Genomic DNA, 15,160 nt, shown 5'->3' on the forward strand with positions numbered 1-15,160 from the left:
AGTCCTTCATCAGTGTGGCATATCTGAATTAACCACACCTGCTCTCACATTTCTGTCAGTATCTTCTGCTACCAAAAATTCGTAATGCTTGGTTCCACACAGAGAACAGTCTTACAAAAAATCTTACCTTTGTCTATATCTGTTGTAAGATCTCCACTGGAACTCTGGGTCTCCACATGCTTAACTATTAAAAAGAGAAGAGGGGGGAAATGTTCAAACAGAACAATACCACACACAAATCTGAAGGCAATCAAAGGTGAACACTTACCTTTTCTGCACTTCTCTTTAATTACACCATCAAGTTTTCCCTGTTAAAATTAAATTATATTAATTTTTCAGGCTATACATAGTTTGTAGAGCATCCACTTAATTAGCATGAAATATAAATCAACATTTCAAAGGTCATGTTTCAGCTGGAAAATTTCTATATCTTACAGTGAATTGCTATGTTTAGTTACTCAATATCCCCAACAAATATAATTTTACTATTTCAGTATCCCTATTACTAGTAGCTTCCATTTTTTCCCCCAGAAATACTGAAAGAAGATTAATTCAAAAGACCAGAAAAATCTTACTTGTGCCTTCTTTAGCTCCTTTTCAAGCCTTTTCTTTTCAGTTTTCAGTTGCCTGAAGTCCTGTGCATGCTTTGTTGCAGCTTCTTCAAGAAAGATAACAAAAACACAAGTTAAAAACTACAACATGAGAGACAACTAATTTAAGTAGTACTGGTCACCAGTTTGCATATGAAATTACCAGGGGAAAAAAAAAAAAAGACAGCGTGAAATACAAATCTACTGAAGTTATATTTTGGCTCATTAAGATAACAACTCATGCATACAAGTACGTCATCTTCCACCGCATAATTACTGTTCTGAACTACTAAAATACATTTATAACTTTTCTCACTTACATGCAAGAATGAAGAGTGGGTCATATTGTAATGAAACTGTACTGTAGAACAATATACTCTAAGTGAAAAAAGGGAATAAAATTAAGGATGAGGTGCAATGTTTTTTGCATGTGTTCTACTCTATTTAAAAGGCAGCTCTGGTTCAAAGATGAAAATACCATAACCAACTGCATCAGAAAGATGCAGACAGCACTTAAGACTAATATCAGAGAAGAGTACCTTATCTCTTCATGTCTAACAGACACCTGGGAAGAGTGCAGATGGGTGGGAATAAAGAACACAGGGCAGGTAAGTGAGGACTGAGTGTGAGGTTCCTAGGGAAATTCTCAAGCAAAAGAGACACTTTAAAGAACTCCTGAGAGATCAGCTCGGTGACTTACACAGGGAAAGCAGAGAAAAGAGAAATGGAGAGATTGCCTGCTGATCAGATCAGGTCACAGAAGAGAACATATCAAAAGAAAGAGCATTAAAAAGGCAGCTGAGGTGGTAGGTTAACAAAAAACAATCATGGGAGAATTTCAGATTGACAAAAGATACCAGGCTAAAATACAGGGGCTGTGATACTTAATGAACACAGAAAAGAACAAAACAGATAAACTAGCCACTCAGACTGAACCTAATGCAAACTGTCTCACAGTATTTTGTTCTAGCTCTGCCAGAATCCGAGTTTTTGGGGGCAAGAGGGTATAAAAAAATTGCTGACATGTAATGTAACTTCAAAATGCTCATCAAAATAAACAACCTGTACCTGTACTTTACAGTAGGATTTGGACAGTTTCTGACACTAAGATACAAGTCACTCAGTTTGCTGTACTTTGTGTATGCACAGCTGCGAGTGTGCCATGAATGAAAATATTTGCCTTGCCAACTAACAGTGCAGCAAGTTAAGTATCAGAATGCTTTATGCATATCCACCCTCTACTAGCAAAGAAAAGCACTGTGCCACGTGACAAGTGCTTTATCTCTACTTAAAAACAAAACAAGCAAACAAACCAAAACCAACCGCGAGAATATTTAAAAAACAGAAAGCATGTGTCAGGATCACTACATATTTAAATATGATTATAAACATGACTAGAAGAATCCTGCCAAGATTATTAGAATGCTGGAGTACATGCCCTGTGAAAACAGGCTCATTGAACTAGACTTAATTAGCCTGAGAGGAAAAAAAAACCAACAAAAAAAACCTTAGAAAGGATCCAAGAGCAGCTTTCCTGTATCTACAAGGAGGTATCAAGAAGATGGGACGAGACTGTTCAGTGGTGCATGGTGGGAAGACGAGAGACATCAGACTTAAGTTGACACAAAAGTTTCCAACTGGCTATGAGGAAAAGTTTTTCACCACAAAGACAGTCATGCAGTGAATGTGGTTGCCTGGACAGGCTGGACAGACTCCATCCTGTCAGGTTTTCATGACCAGAAGTTCCGTTACAACTTCATTTATGCCATATGCCTAAGATATTCAATAGAAAAAATTTTGCAGGAGCGTTGATGTAATTCAGAGACCAAGTACCACTCATAGTACTACCCTGCCTTGCTCCTTGGGGCCTCAGCATTAGAACGTTGCGAGTACTTCTTTGGATAAAAAAGGAATCAAGAGATGGAGTAGGACAACATCACAGTAACACAATATAGAAAGTTACCTTCAAGTTTCTTCACTTTTGTTTCCAGTTTCTTTCTCCTGTTAAAAAGAAGGAATTAATACATCATTTTTGTATAGAATTATGTTGCACAAAAAGCCAGGAAAAAAAAAAAAAAAACAAAAACCTAGCCATTTCAGAGAAAACACACTTCCTAGACCCAGGGCCTGTGGGACCAATGTATCCCTGAAGTTGAAAACTTAAATCAGTGGCACGTTGCTGTCATTCTCTGTAACTGTATCTGTTACAGAGGTAGAGTTTGCTCTTAACAGAATCAATCCACTAATTCAGGCACATAAATATACCTTCAGCCACAACTTGGAGTTACAAATGCAACTCAAGAAAACCAGCTTCTGGTCTTTTGCACTTCTGTGATGTAATACAGACAGGTTAGTTTTACTCCTTAAAAACAATTAAGCCTTGTTTACAATCAATAAGACCTAAGCAATGAGATAATCAGGAAGAGTCTCCAGGATCACTTATGTTCCACAGCTTTTTGTTCAGAATATTCAGGTGTTTACCAAAACCAAACCGCAAAAATTATTCATTCGGAGCAATTTTGACCTCAGCATTTCCAATTCTACCTTTTATGTAAAACATACACAGAACTGGAAAATAAAATAATAAAAAAAAACACTAAACACTTCTATTATTTCCTTCTGTCAAATCCCAATATCCCAGAAACAGTTTTTAAACTCATGTAGTAAGAGAGAACTCTGTCCTGGCAAAGACAAGATAGCAGCGCTCACTGATCACTTTCACAAAGAACACGATTCATCCATTCCCCATATTAAAACTTATATAATGGATTACGGTCTAAGCCTTTCTGGATGTTCAAGCTTTAATCATCAGTTCAGACATTAACTGGATTACATTTGAAAACCCACTCAGAAACACGATGATGTTGGCACATCACAGACCCCTGGCATACTCACTAGTTAAAGCATTTATACTATAAAGTAACAGACTGATGCTCTTGGGTCTTCTCTGCCTGAACAGGTTTATCCTTAACTCTCTATACTCAGATGATGGCTTTGACAGTCAAGCCATTGATGAGAATTTCAGAAAAAACTCCTCATAAAACACCTTTGCAGAAAAAACAAAACAAAACAGGGGGATTGCCCTTTAAAAAATAGCAGGTAACAAACTTCTGTTTCTCTGCAGATTATCTTCTGACCAATGCACAGAATTACTGCATCTACAATGTATGGACATTGGAAGCAAGGACAGGAGACATGGGAGGACTACAGAGATGCTGTTCACCACTGCAGGGAGAAGATTCATGCAGCCAAAGCTCAATTAGAGTTCAAGCTCACCAGCACACTGAAAGACAACAAAAAAGGCTTTTTCAAGTATGTTAACAGCAAAAGGAGAATCAGAGATAATATTTGGTCCCTTACTTGATGAGGTCAGTCACCTAACAAACAGGGACATAGACAAAGCAGAGACACTGCCTTCTTCACCTCTGCCACCGATGATGGGATGCCCAGATAGCCCTGTGTTAGAAGACCATGACTGGGGGGGATGATAAATTCCCACCCAGCTCTGAACTTTTTCAAGACTTGCTGCTCCAGCTGGATGCATGGAAGTCTATGGGACCTGGTGGGATTCATCTCAGAGTACTAAAAGAGCTGGCCGATGTAATCACGGGACCTCTCTCCATTATTTATCAATGGGCTTGGGAATCTGGAGAGGTCCCAGTTCACTGGAAGCTGGCAAATGTCCCAATGTCCAAGAAGGGTAAGAAAGAAGACCGTGGTATTTACAGGCCTGTCAGGCACACTCCAGTGCCACGTGAAATTATGGAGGTTATTCTGGAAGTTACTGAAAAAGACTTGAGAGACAATGCAGTCATTGATCACAGCCAGCACAGGTTCACAAGGGGAAAGTCCTGCTTAACCTTGCTCATTTGCTTTTATGACAAAGTCACTCATCTATTTGACCTATGGGAAGCCAGTAGATAGATTTTTTTCTGGATTTTTAGCAAAGATCTGATACTGTCTCTCACAGTATCCTGGACAAAATGTCTAGCACACAGCTAGACAAGTCCACAACACATTGGGTAAGCAACTGGCTGAGGAGGCAGGCTCAGTTATGGGGTTATATCAGGCTGGTGGCTATTCACCAGTGGGATTGCCCAGGGCTTGATTTTATGGCCAGTGCTCTTTAATGTTTTTATAAATAATGTGGATGCATTGGTCAAATGTGTATGTTAAGTATACTGATGATACAGAATTAGGAGGAGCTGTAGACTCCCTTGAGGATAAAGAGGCCTTACAGAGATCTGGACAGACCAGAGAGCTGGGCAATCACCACCCATATGAAATTTAACAAGAGCAAGTGCCAGATTCTCCACCTGGGATGGGCTAATCCTGGTTATACATACAAAATGGGAGATGAGAGGTTGGAAAGCAGATGTGGAAAGAGATCGGGGAGGTCTGGGTTGATGGCAAGTTGAATGCGAGTCAATAGTGTTACCTGGCAGCTAAAAGGGCCAACTGCATCCTAGGATACATCAAGTACAGCACAACTAGCTGGTCAGGGGAGGCAACTGTCTCATTATACCACCCTGGTGCAGTAACACCCCAAGGACTGTGTAGAGTTTTGGGTGTCTCAATACAATACTGGACATCAAACTATTAGAGTGTGTCCAGAAAAGGGCAACCAATATGGTGAAAAGTCTAGAAGGCCAGACTTATGAGGAACAGCTGAGGTTACTTGGTTTATTCAGCAAAGAAAAGAGAAGGCTGAGGGGTGACCTCATCACAGTTTACAACCACCTCAAGGGGGGCAGTGGAGGGGGAGGAGCTGATCTCCTCTCTCTGATGATCAGTGACAAGACACAAGGAAATGGAAAGGATCAGATTGGACATTAGGAAAAGGTTCTTGACTGTGAGGTTGGTCAGTCCCTGGACCAGGCTCCCCAGGGAAGTAGGGCACTAAGCCTGTCAGAGTTCAAGGAGCACCTGAAAAATGCTATTAGTCATATGGTTTATTTTTAGATAGTCCTACAAGGAACAAGGAGCACTGGACTCAGTGATAGTTACAGGTCCCTTTCTCGAGATAGAAATTCTATGATTCAAACAACTAAGAATCTGAATAACCAGACAGCGACTAAATGCCAACATTTATCATTGCAATGATTTTTACACATGAAACAGTTACTTTTACAGGTGCAGTAGTACACTGACTAATTTCATTAACACATTTACATTAAGAAAGAATATTGGTACATGTTAAAACTAGTAATGCACAAAAAGCAAGGCTCACAGATGATGCACTTGGACAGATGCTATGCAACTCAAACTCCCATATGATTTTTAAGATGCATGCCCAACTGAAGCTGACAGAAAGGTATGCTAACAGAAGCTACATTCAGAAGCAGAATACATACAGTATTATAATCTACCCAAACTACAAAACCCACAATGTGGTTACATTTGTAATACTCAAAAGTTGAAAATTATAAATACAAACAACAACTGTGTCTGTAATTTACTTCATCCTTAGTATGTGATCTTTTAATTTATATAAGCAACCTTACTTCTGGGAAAGGCTAGTGTTTTGAGTACTTCTTTCAAAGCTTGTCTGTAGGAATGATTTCATACCTAAAATCTTCACAGTGGACATGTGTATTCATCTCGTTACCACACTTGTTATAAGCTCAGAATTGGGGAACTGCCATCCCTGTAAATATTCAAAATCCAGCTAGACAAGGTCCTGAGCAACCTAACTTTGACACCAGCTCTGAATGGCAGATTGGACTAAAGAACTTGAGAGATAATTTTTGACCTAAATTATTTTACAGTAACTTATAGATTAACATTTTATGAACAATTCACTAGAATTATGCTTCTGAAGAAACTCAGCTCTCAAATTAGTGAGCTCATGTGATCTACTGCTTAAAATGGCCTCAGAGCCAAAGGTACATAAAATAGCTATAGCATCACAATGACTGAGGTTGGAAGGGATCTCTGGAAGACACCTTGTCCAACCCACCCTGCTGAAGCAGAGCCACTTAGAGCTTCCTGCCCAGGCCATGTCCAGATGGTTTCTTAGTATCTCTAAGGATGGAGAGGCCATACCCTCCCAGGGTGACTCGTGACAGTACTCGCTCATTCTCACAGTAAAAAGCATTTCCTGATGTTCAGAGGGAACCTCCTGTGTTTCAGTTTGTGCCCATTGCCTCTGGCTCTGTCACTGGGCACCATGGAAAAGAGCCTGGCTCCATCCTCTTGGCACCCTCCCTTCTGGTATTTATACACATTGATGAGATCTTCCTGATCTTCTCCAGGCTGAACAGTTCCAACTCTCTCAGCCTTTCCTCAAGGGAGAGATGTTCCAGCCCCTTCATCATCTTTGTGGTCCTTCACTGGACTCTATCCAGTACGTCCGTGTCTCTGTTGTACTGGGGAGCCCAGAACTGGACACAGTACTCCAGGGGTGGCTTCACCAGTGCGGAGCGTAGAGGGGAAGGATTGCCTCCCTCAGCCTGCTGGCAGTGCTTTGCCTGGTGCAGCCCAGGATAGCCGTAGCCGCCTTTGCCACAAGCGTACATCAGTGGCTCGCGTCCAACTCGGTGTCCAGCAGGATCCCCAGGGCCTTTTCTGCCAAGCTGTTTTCCAGCTGGGTGGCCCCCAGCATACACTGGTGTGTGGGGTTGTTCCTCCCCAGGTGCAGGACTTTGCACTTCTTGCCAAACTTCCCGAGGTTTCTGTCAGCCCATTTCTCCAGCCTGTCAAGCTTGTGCTGAATGGCAACATGCCCCTCTGGCCCATCAGCCTCTCCTCGCAGCTTTGTGTCACTGGCAAACTGGCTGAGGCTACGCTCTGCCCCATTGTGCAGATCACTAATGAAGATGGTGAACAGCCCTGGACCCAGTATGTGGCGCCTCTCCTCTCCCCTCATCCTCCAACTAGACTTTGTGCTGCACATCAGCACCCTCAGGGCCCGGCCATGCAGCCAGTGTTCAATCCACCTCACTGTCTGCTCATCCAGCCCCTACAGCAACAGCTTGAGGGGCTGTGAGGCTCTTATGGGAGATGGTGTGAGAGGCCTTACTGGAGGCCTGGCAGACACCAGCCACTGCTCTTCCCTCATCTACCAGGCGTATCAGGTCATCATAGAAGTTTAACAAGCCGGTCAAGCATGACCTCTGTGTGGTGAAGCCATGCTGACTACTCCTGAGGAGTTTCTTGTCCTTCATGTGCCTGGAAGTGGGTTCCAGGATTAGCTGCTCTGTTACTTTCCAGGGATCAAGATGAAGCTTGTCGTTGCTTGAGACTTGTAGTTCCCTGGTTCCTCCTTCTTGAAGATCTAAGTGACAGATAGGACACAGGCGATACATCTATACTGACACAGTATATTGCCAGCACATTAGGGTGGTGAGTTCCCTCTTAAGATGCAGTTAGCAATGGGATAGCTGTTCTGTGCTGCTCTTAGCTAGTACAATGTGTTAGAGGTTCCTTTAAGATCACAGAATACAGAGTACCTATATGTGAAATAAGTGCAGTCCAGCACAAGAAGTGACAACAGCAACTTAACAAAACTGCTGGTCTGCTTGTACAATGTTTTGGATGATAGTGGCTTGCTGCTGTTTTTGTAAGTACCATATGTTTCACAAGCCGTGTAAAGATACTAGGGCATCTCATTTGAGAAATGCCTCTCAGTCCCTTGATCATGTCTGTGACCCTTTGTTGGACTCCCTCCAGCATGCCCATACCTCTCTTACACACAGGAGCCCAGAACTGGACACCGTACTCCAGGTGTGGCCTCACCAGTGTTGAATAGAGGGGAATGACCACCTCCCTCAGCTGCTGATAACATCAAAATAGCTTAGGAACACTAAAGTTAAAAACGATAGTCAATTTAGAAGGAAAGATGGAGTGATCAGTGTGAATCCCATAGGGATGTGTGCTGGAACACATAAGAGAGAAAAGCTGACTACAAAAACCAGCAGAAGAGTCTTAGAATTCCAAGCAGGTAGAGAGTAATCATTGGTGTTGATAAACGCAGTGATGCACATGGAGAAAAATAACCACAACTATAAACTTGCAACATCCAGCTGTATATTACCCGGTTCTCTTTTGAGAGCATAAGCATCACTCCATACAATACTGCGAAGTCACAGTTCCCTGATACAGGTGATTTGGAGGCTAGGAGTGTAACAGGGTTAAAAAGCAATTAGACAAATTCATTAGAAAGTCCATCAAGAGCTGTAACACATGACAACACACACATACTCCAGGCAAGAAAGTCTTCAAGTGACTGGTTACTGGAAGAACAAACTTCGGGAATTGTCACGGCGAGCTTCATGATATTCTGCTCTATGGCAGCAAAAACAGCTCCTGAGTTTCTGGTGCCAAATCCCTCCTGCTCATTACCAAACATGGTGGACAGCTCAGGGCCTGCTGAGCTGTTTCTTTAAAAACAATTATTTTAAGGACTGAGTATAAGTGCAGATCATTTTGGCAATATCATTTATATATCAGTCTCAAAGACTTATCAACATGATAACAAAAAGCTAAGAGTAAGAACCACTTAAAACTGGAAAAATTACAGCTTCTTGAATCTCATCCTATTCTTAAAAACAGCTCTTTGCTAAACCACCACCAAAAGACACTTCAAGACAGGGTAATAATTAAATTAATCCTACCTTTCAGAGTGTTTGTTACAAAACTTAAGACCATTCTTCCATCAACTCCCTCTTCTAAGAGCCCATAAGCATAAAAATTTTAGCAAAATGGTAAGCATAACTAGGTAAGGTAAAAGACCAAGTTCTGGAAGAGGTAAAAGGGGGAAGAGAAAGGTTGTGAAAAAAGAAGCACCACTCACATTGCATCACTGTTTACTATTTCTTCTTTAATTTTACCATATTCCAGTTGACTCTCCCGATAAATCTTAAGAGAACTCTGTGGAGAAGGAAAGCACAGTTAAAATATGCCCTTACTGAGGGGAAAAAAAAAAAAAATATGGCAGACACTTTACCTATTCTAATGAAAACAGTGCAGAGCCAAAAAAGTCTATTCAATGAAAAAACAAGCAAGTTGAAAAGTTAGGTGGTTCTTCTTCTTTAAAGACAAAAGCTATAACAAAAAAAAAAAAAAAATCTATATCTTTCTATCTTTTGAGTATGTGCCTCCAACACCTATCTGGGTAGGAACTCAAAGCTGAAGACAAGAGCACAACTATTAGACACCATGAAAATAATCCTGCTTTTTCTGAAAAACTGCCATCAGGACATCAGCTACTAATGCTTGCTGAGGAAAAAGTATTTAAAAAAAAATATTCTAATGTAGAAGAAAAACTAGTTACAGTAATAAGACAAAGGTTAATATCTTACATTGTGCCAGCATGAAAAAACTACAAGAAAGAGTGTTGGGGTTTTTTTTTCAGAAAAAATCATTAATACTTAGAAAATGTATATATTTAGATGATTTGAACAGTCAAAAGCTTGTCTTCTGTAGACTAAATCTCAGCTAAGGTATGGGAGAGAAATTAAAAATAAACTCAAGTAGTTAACAGTGTAAAAGCATATGTGCAAAATGGTAACAGAAGCAAAATTCTATTCTGCACCAATCCTCTTTGCAACTTTTTAGTAGTACGAGTTATAAAGAGTTCAGTAATCTAATATAATCAGAACAGAAAACCAATGGAATTTGAATGCATCTCCTTCCTTCCTAAATAAGGAAATAAAGCCCAAATAATCTGATCAAAAATCAAAGGAGCTACAAAGCCTGAACTTTTTGCCTATCTGAAACCTGCTGCCATTTAATTAATTTCACCTAAAACCAGAGCTGCCTGTCCCAATGAGCTGGAAATAACAACTGGGCTCATTAAAGCCTGCTTCATTAAGATGAGCATTATATACATTTCTTTCAACAGGAAAAGTGCAAGTTATTTAAACCTCACAAACACACCTTTTTCTCTTCCAACTCTGCTTTCAAGGAACCCAACTCTTCCTGGCACTTTTCCAGAGGCAGGATTTTCTGTAGCATCTGCTCCACTTGGCAACGAAGAGCAGAGATCTCTCTGAAACAGAAAGTGTAATGAAAAAAAAAAATTGCCAAAACCCATGGTTGCTTTCAAACTCAGTGTACTGATTCTTCAGGCAAGTGTCTGAGTATTTTGCTTTTCTCTATGGAAAAACGCTGTGAGATACCCAAAGGCTTCTAATAGTCTAAGTGTTCTTATTTTTTCATCCAACATTTTACAGTCAAAGAAAAGTCAACAGCTGATTTAAAAACATTAAGCTGAGCCTAAAGCTAGATGCAAGCAGATGGCATGTGCCACGCAGTACTGCTCAGCTGCCTATACTGAGGTGCCAGGAATAAGTGTCTCTACATAGGTAGCGCTGTGAAACAAGAGCAGAGTCCACTGCGGGATTTTTCAGCAGGCAGGATGAAGACTGTAAAGATTATATGCTGCCTCTTCCTCTATAATCAAGTACAGTAAGCAAGGGCACACAGCCACATCTCTACAAGAAAATGCTTCACACAAATATGGCTGCCCCAAATACACTTACGTTTAACCACCACCAAAATATGAGCTCTGCGTCTCCTCTTGGTCACTATAGACTCTTTAAGTAACACAGGGCCATTAAAGAATTTCACAGAGGTACTGTAGGAGGAGGACAAATTTCTCTCCTCATCAAAGGTATCGTTGCTAACTAAGGCCTAGGAAGCATGGTAAAAGAACGGGCCATATTAAAAGCTCAGCCTAGATCCAGGGCTGCTGCTGTCACATTATACTCCTAAAACTGTCCCAAGACATAAAGAACACAGCATCTTTAGTAAACAATTTAAATCAAACTTACCGTTCAGCAAACTGAAGCTGTAATCTCTTGTTAAGGCAAAAATTAAAAGCAGTTTATCAAATGTCCTTAAGTATATTTCAATCCAATTACCACTTGCAAAGAAACATTCAATGAATATTTCCATGCAAAAAACATAGGACTTGCAAAACTTGTTTCATTGAAACATTTCAATAGGTCTGAAGTGAATAAGCAGAGCTTCTTCTGTTACATGAGAAAAACAAGTAATTCTCAGCAATGTAGATTTCAACTAGTTCATATTAAGCCATATATTAGACACAGCTGGATCTTAAGTGGACAGTTTTAATACCAAAGCCCTGTTTTCCTTACAAAGCCTATCCAGCCTGTTCTTTATTAGAAGCATCATCCCTTAACTTAAAGATTCAATAAAAAGCCCCAAGCCCTTTTATAAGAAATGTTGATATATTAATTCTGCAAGAATACTAATAGAAAAGTGAAGGATATCAGTGCATTTCTGTTGATATTCTGTCAGCAAACGACTGCAAGACAAAAAAAAAAAAAGACATTACTCATTTTCTCACCTGATTTTGATAATCATGTCTTAGGATAGCCTTCCTTTTGCTTTATTGATAAATACAGAAAGTGTACGATTGATTTGTATTTTCTGATAGCAGTCAATATAACTCATTTCATTAAGACATTCGAACCTCAAATCAGCCTGCTTTATATTAGAAAAAACCCACCAACTGGCAATTACACAAATTTGTAGCCATTAACTATTTGCATCTTAAAAAAACATACCAAAAAAACCCCATATTATTGAGGTAAAGAATGTAATATACGTATAATAAAAGAATTTACATATTATCACAAAATCATATCCTAATTCCAAAAGTTAAAAGGATATTTTCCTTGGAAAGAATACATAAATGTAAGAAAAAGAGTTCAAAAGACCCTAAAAGGCTTTAATCTTTACACTATTCTCCTAGCAGCCTAAGAGGGCAACACTTCCTCTGATTCACGGTGTACGGTGGGCCACGGGACAGCACCAAGGAAAGCTATACTCTCCTTTCCTCAAATGTGATGGTTTTTAAGAATGGAGAGAAGAAAAAGAAAAATAAATACCATGGCTGTTACTTCAATAGACAGGGCTGCATCACCTTCTCTTGCAACAGTTAAAAGTAACCAAGTAAGGCAAAAAAGAAAGTGGGTGAGCTGCAAGTAGTTAAAGAAGAGGTAATTCCCACAAGCAATATATACACTGGCAGAGAGAAGAGGGACACAAAGTTTGGATGTAGGAAAAGGAATCCATGAACACAGAGTAAAGGAGCTTTGAATAAGAGTCCCAGCGAACTCCATGAGGGTTTGCTTAAATACTTTTTGGAAACCAGAATGCAGGACTGGAATTTAGATTTGTTAAAGCCAGACTGACACGTACCTGGGAAAGGGTACATCAGAAATAAACCATTACAATTACGAGACACAGCAAGGATATTAGGCCATAGCATAGAAGTATACATAACATATCTTGATACATTATTCCATACAATCATACATTGATGGTTATTGGGAAAAAGCAGAAGCAATCACAGAAGAGAAAGCAAACACTTTACAAGAAGCATTTCTGAACCTTCCTGTTCTAACAGACATTCAGCCTCACTTTTCATATTGGTATTTAATCCCAACAGTATTTCACACTTTAATGCTCAGACTAAATTTTGTTGAAAAGGTTTGTATACACCTGTGTTCAACTTTTAGTTCTCATACTGTACACAACAGATAAAATGAAATAAATCTCTTCAAAGAGCTGCTTCTGCTAGTATTTCTAATAATATATGTTTTTATAGCTTAACAAAATAGCCTTGTTTTACTACCATTACACACGGATGTTTTAGGGTATAAACTAAAGAAACCTTACAGTCTAAGTTTAGGACCTGTTCATGAAGAAATTATTTTCATTTCGAGGAAAAATTTAGTTTTGTACATTAACAAACATCTATATGCAACAAAATGTCTTTGGTGCATTGCTTTAACAACTTAAGAGCAATAAAAACCAACCAAAAAAACCCCACAACACTCGTGCAATTGTACTTACTCGCCATCAATCATTTTTTGCTTCAGTGCAATTAATGCGGCTACATATTCATTTATATTCTGTAAGGAAGAGTCTCAAGTTGGTAAAGAAGTTTCACCCCAAAAACCAGTACTATACACTGTAAATAACCCCTGAAGTAATTGTTACTGTTTTACGTGATACAATAACCTGTCTTCTTTTTTCAGTTCTCTTAGCGGACAAGCTACCAATTCACCAAAAATATACAAATACATATAGAGGATGCAGGCTCCACAAGAAAGTATGTGTATTTAGATGAGGCTTTACAACAAAAGCTCTTCAAACCTTGCCTTTGCAGTAGATTATACACTAAAATGCCCACAACTTTCTCTCTCACAATCAAATTAAGCTTTGGCAGAACACTACCAATGAACGGCACCTGTATCATTGGAGCTTAGATACCCCAGATCTCCATCCATACTCAAAGCGTGTCCCAAGACTCCTCCGCCCTCCGAGCTCTCAGCAGGGCCCTCCCCTCATTTAAACGGAGAGCAATCATTGCCCAAGGCGTTATACTATCAACTCCACGCTCGCTTAAGAGCGCTGAAGAAGGGAGGTGCACGGTGACACTCCTCCCGCTGCCCCCACGCGAACTCAAAAGGATACGCCTAGAATGGCACTAGCAGCTCCCGCTAGGCGCGCCGCAGAGACGCGAGTTACTTCTCCGCATTTGGCCCGGCTAATGCTCGCCACTGCTCCTCCTTTTACAGAGCCCGCTTGCCACGTTCGCTATCCGCGCCCCCTCTGCACCGGGAGCGGCGGCCGCGGCTCCCAGCGCTCCCCACCCGCCAGCGGCCCGGCGCAGCCCCACGGCCGCGTCCTTCAGCAAAAACCCCGCCCCGGGCGCTCCAGCGCCGCCGGTACGGCGGCCCGCTGCTACCTGCTGGAGAACGCCGCAGTTGGCGCAAGCCGCGGCGGCTGCAGTCCCGGCCGGCGGCGGCGGTGTCTCTCCCGGCATCATAGTGACCGCCGCGCCCCGCCCCGCCACGCCGGCCCCGCTGCCCGGCGGCGCCCCGCGCAACCACACGCGCCCCTCCGCCCAGCCCCGACAGCGGCGCGGGGGCGCGGCCGCAGCGCGTCACACCCCGCGCCGGCGCCTCAGCAAGGACCCGGCTCAACTTCCCCTCCCCGGGGGTGACCCGTCGCTGCCTGACTACTGGCAGCGGGAAAGACGGCGGGGACCGAGCGCTGAAAGCGCCTGGTGAACACCGGCTTGGCCCACTGAAACGAGTGGCTGCCACCGCGCCCGCCGCATCCGTCTACAAACACTATTATTACTATTTTCTCATGGACGGGCACTGCCGCGGCCCGGGCTAGGGGAGCCTTTCTCGCCTGGCGCGAGAGGCTGGACCCCGCTGTGGGGCGGGGCCGCGCTCCGCTGGAGCCCGGGTCGCCGGGACCGCGGCCCTGGCGGGATGCGCCCGCCCTCCGCCACCGGCCCGGCCCGCCGCTAGCTGCTGGTGGGGCAGCGCGGCCGCTGTTCCCCGGCACACGCAGACCCAGTGCTCAGAGTGGGAGCGTCTCACTCAGCGTCTGGCGGGACCGTGCTGTTCATAGCAAGAGATCAAGCTTTTTATTTCACCTAAGCGTTCGTAAAGAGGTTTTCAGAGGCAAAATGAAGTTTCACTTATCATCATGGCTGCCTGCATTTACGACTTACACAACATCTTTAGAGAGAGAGCAAGCGGGGACGAGACCTCATGCGTTGCACGCCATGCTTTCGA

The 15,160-nt window shown here is 42.1% G+C and overlaps 1 protein-coding gene across 5 annotated transcripts in view; it reads right to left on the minus strand.

Moving 5' to 3' along the window:
* Positions 1–14,463, minus strand: part of ICE1 (interactor of little elongation complex ELL subunit 1) — a 39,099-nt gene extending 24,636 nt beyond the window's left edge. For 3 of the 5 annotated variants that reach the window (XM_074899813.1, XM_074899812.1, XM_074899817.1), the window contains exons 1-10: positions 14,317–14,463; positions 13,419–13,477; positions 11,827–11,862; positions 11,366–11,383; positions 10,470–10,581; positions 9,385–9,461; positions 2,554–2,591; positions 576–658; positions 269–308; positions 128–184 (exon numbers count right to left, since the gene is read on the minus strand). In XM_074899813.1, the coding sequence (XP_074755914.1) occupies positions 128–184; positions 269–308; positions 576–658; positions 2,554–2,591; positions 9,385–9,461; positions 10,470–10,581; positions 11,366–11,383; positions 11,827–11,862; positions 13,419–13,477; positions 14,317–14,397 (601 nt within the window). In that variant the 5' untranslated portion in view covers positions 14,398–14,463. Of the gene's footprint in view, positions 1–127; positions 185–268; positions 309–575; positions 659–2,553; positions 2,592–9,384; positions 9,462–10,469; positions 10,582–11,365; positions 11,384–11,826; positions 11,863–13,418; positions 13,478–14,042 lie in introns of those variants that run through there. The other 2 variants (XM_074899814.1, XM_074899816.1) reach the window with 2 other exon arrangements.
* Between the last annotated feature and the right edge of the window lie 697 nt (positions 14,464–15,160).

This window comes from Athene noctua, chromosome 2, assembly GCF_965140245.1.
Source record: "Athene noctua chromosome 2, bAthNoc1.hap1.1, whole genome shotgun sequence".
NCBI lineage: Eukaryota > Metazoa > Chordata > Aves > Strigiformes > Strigidae > Athene > Athene noctua.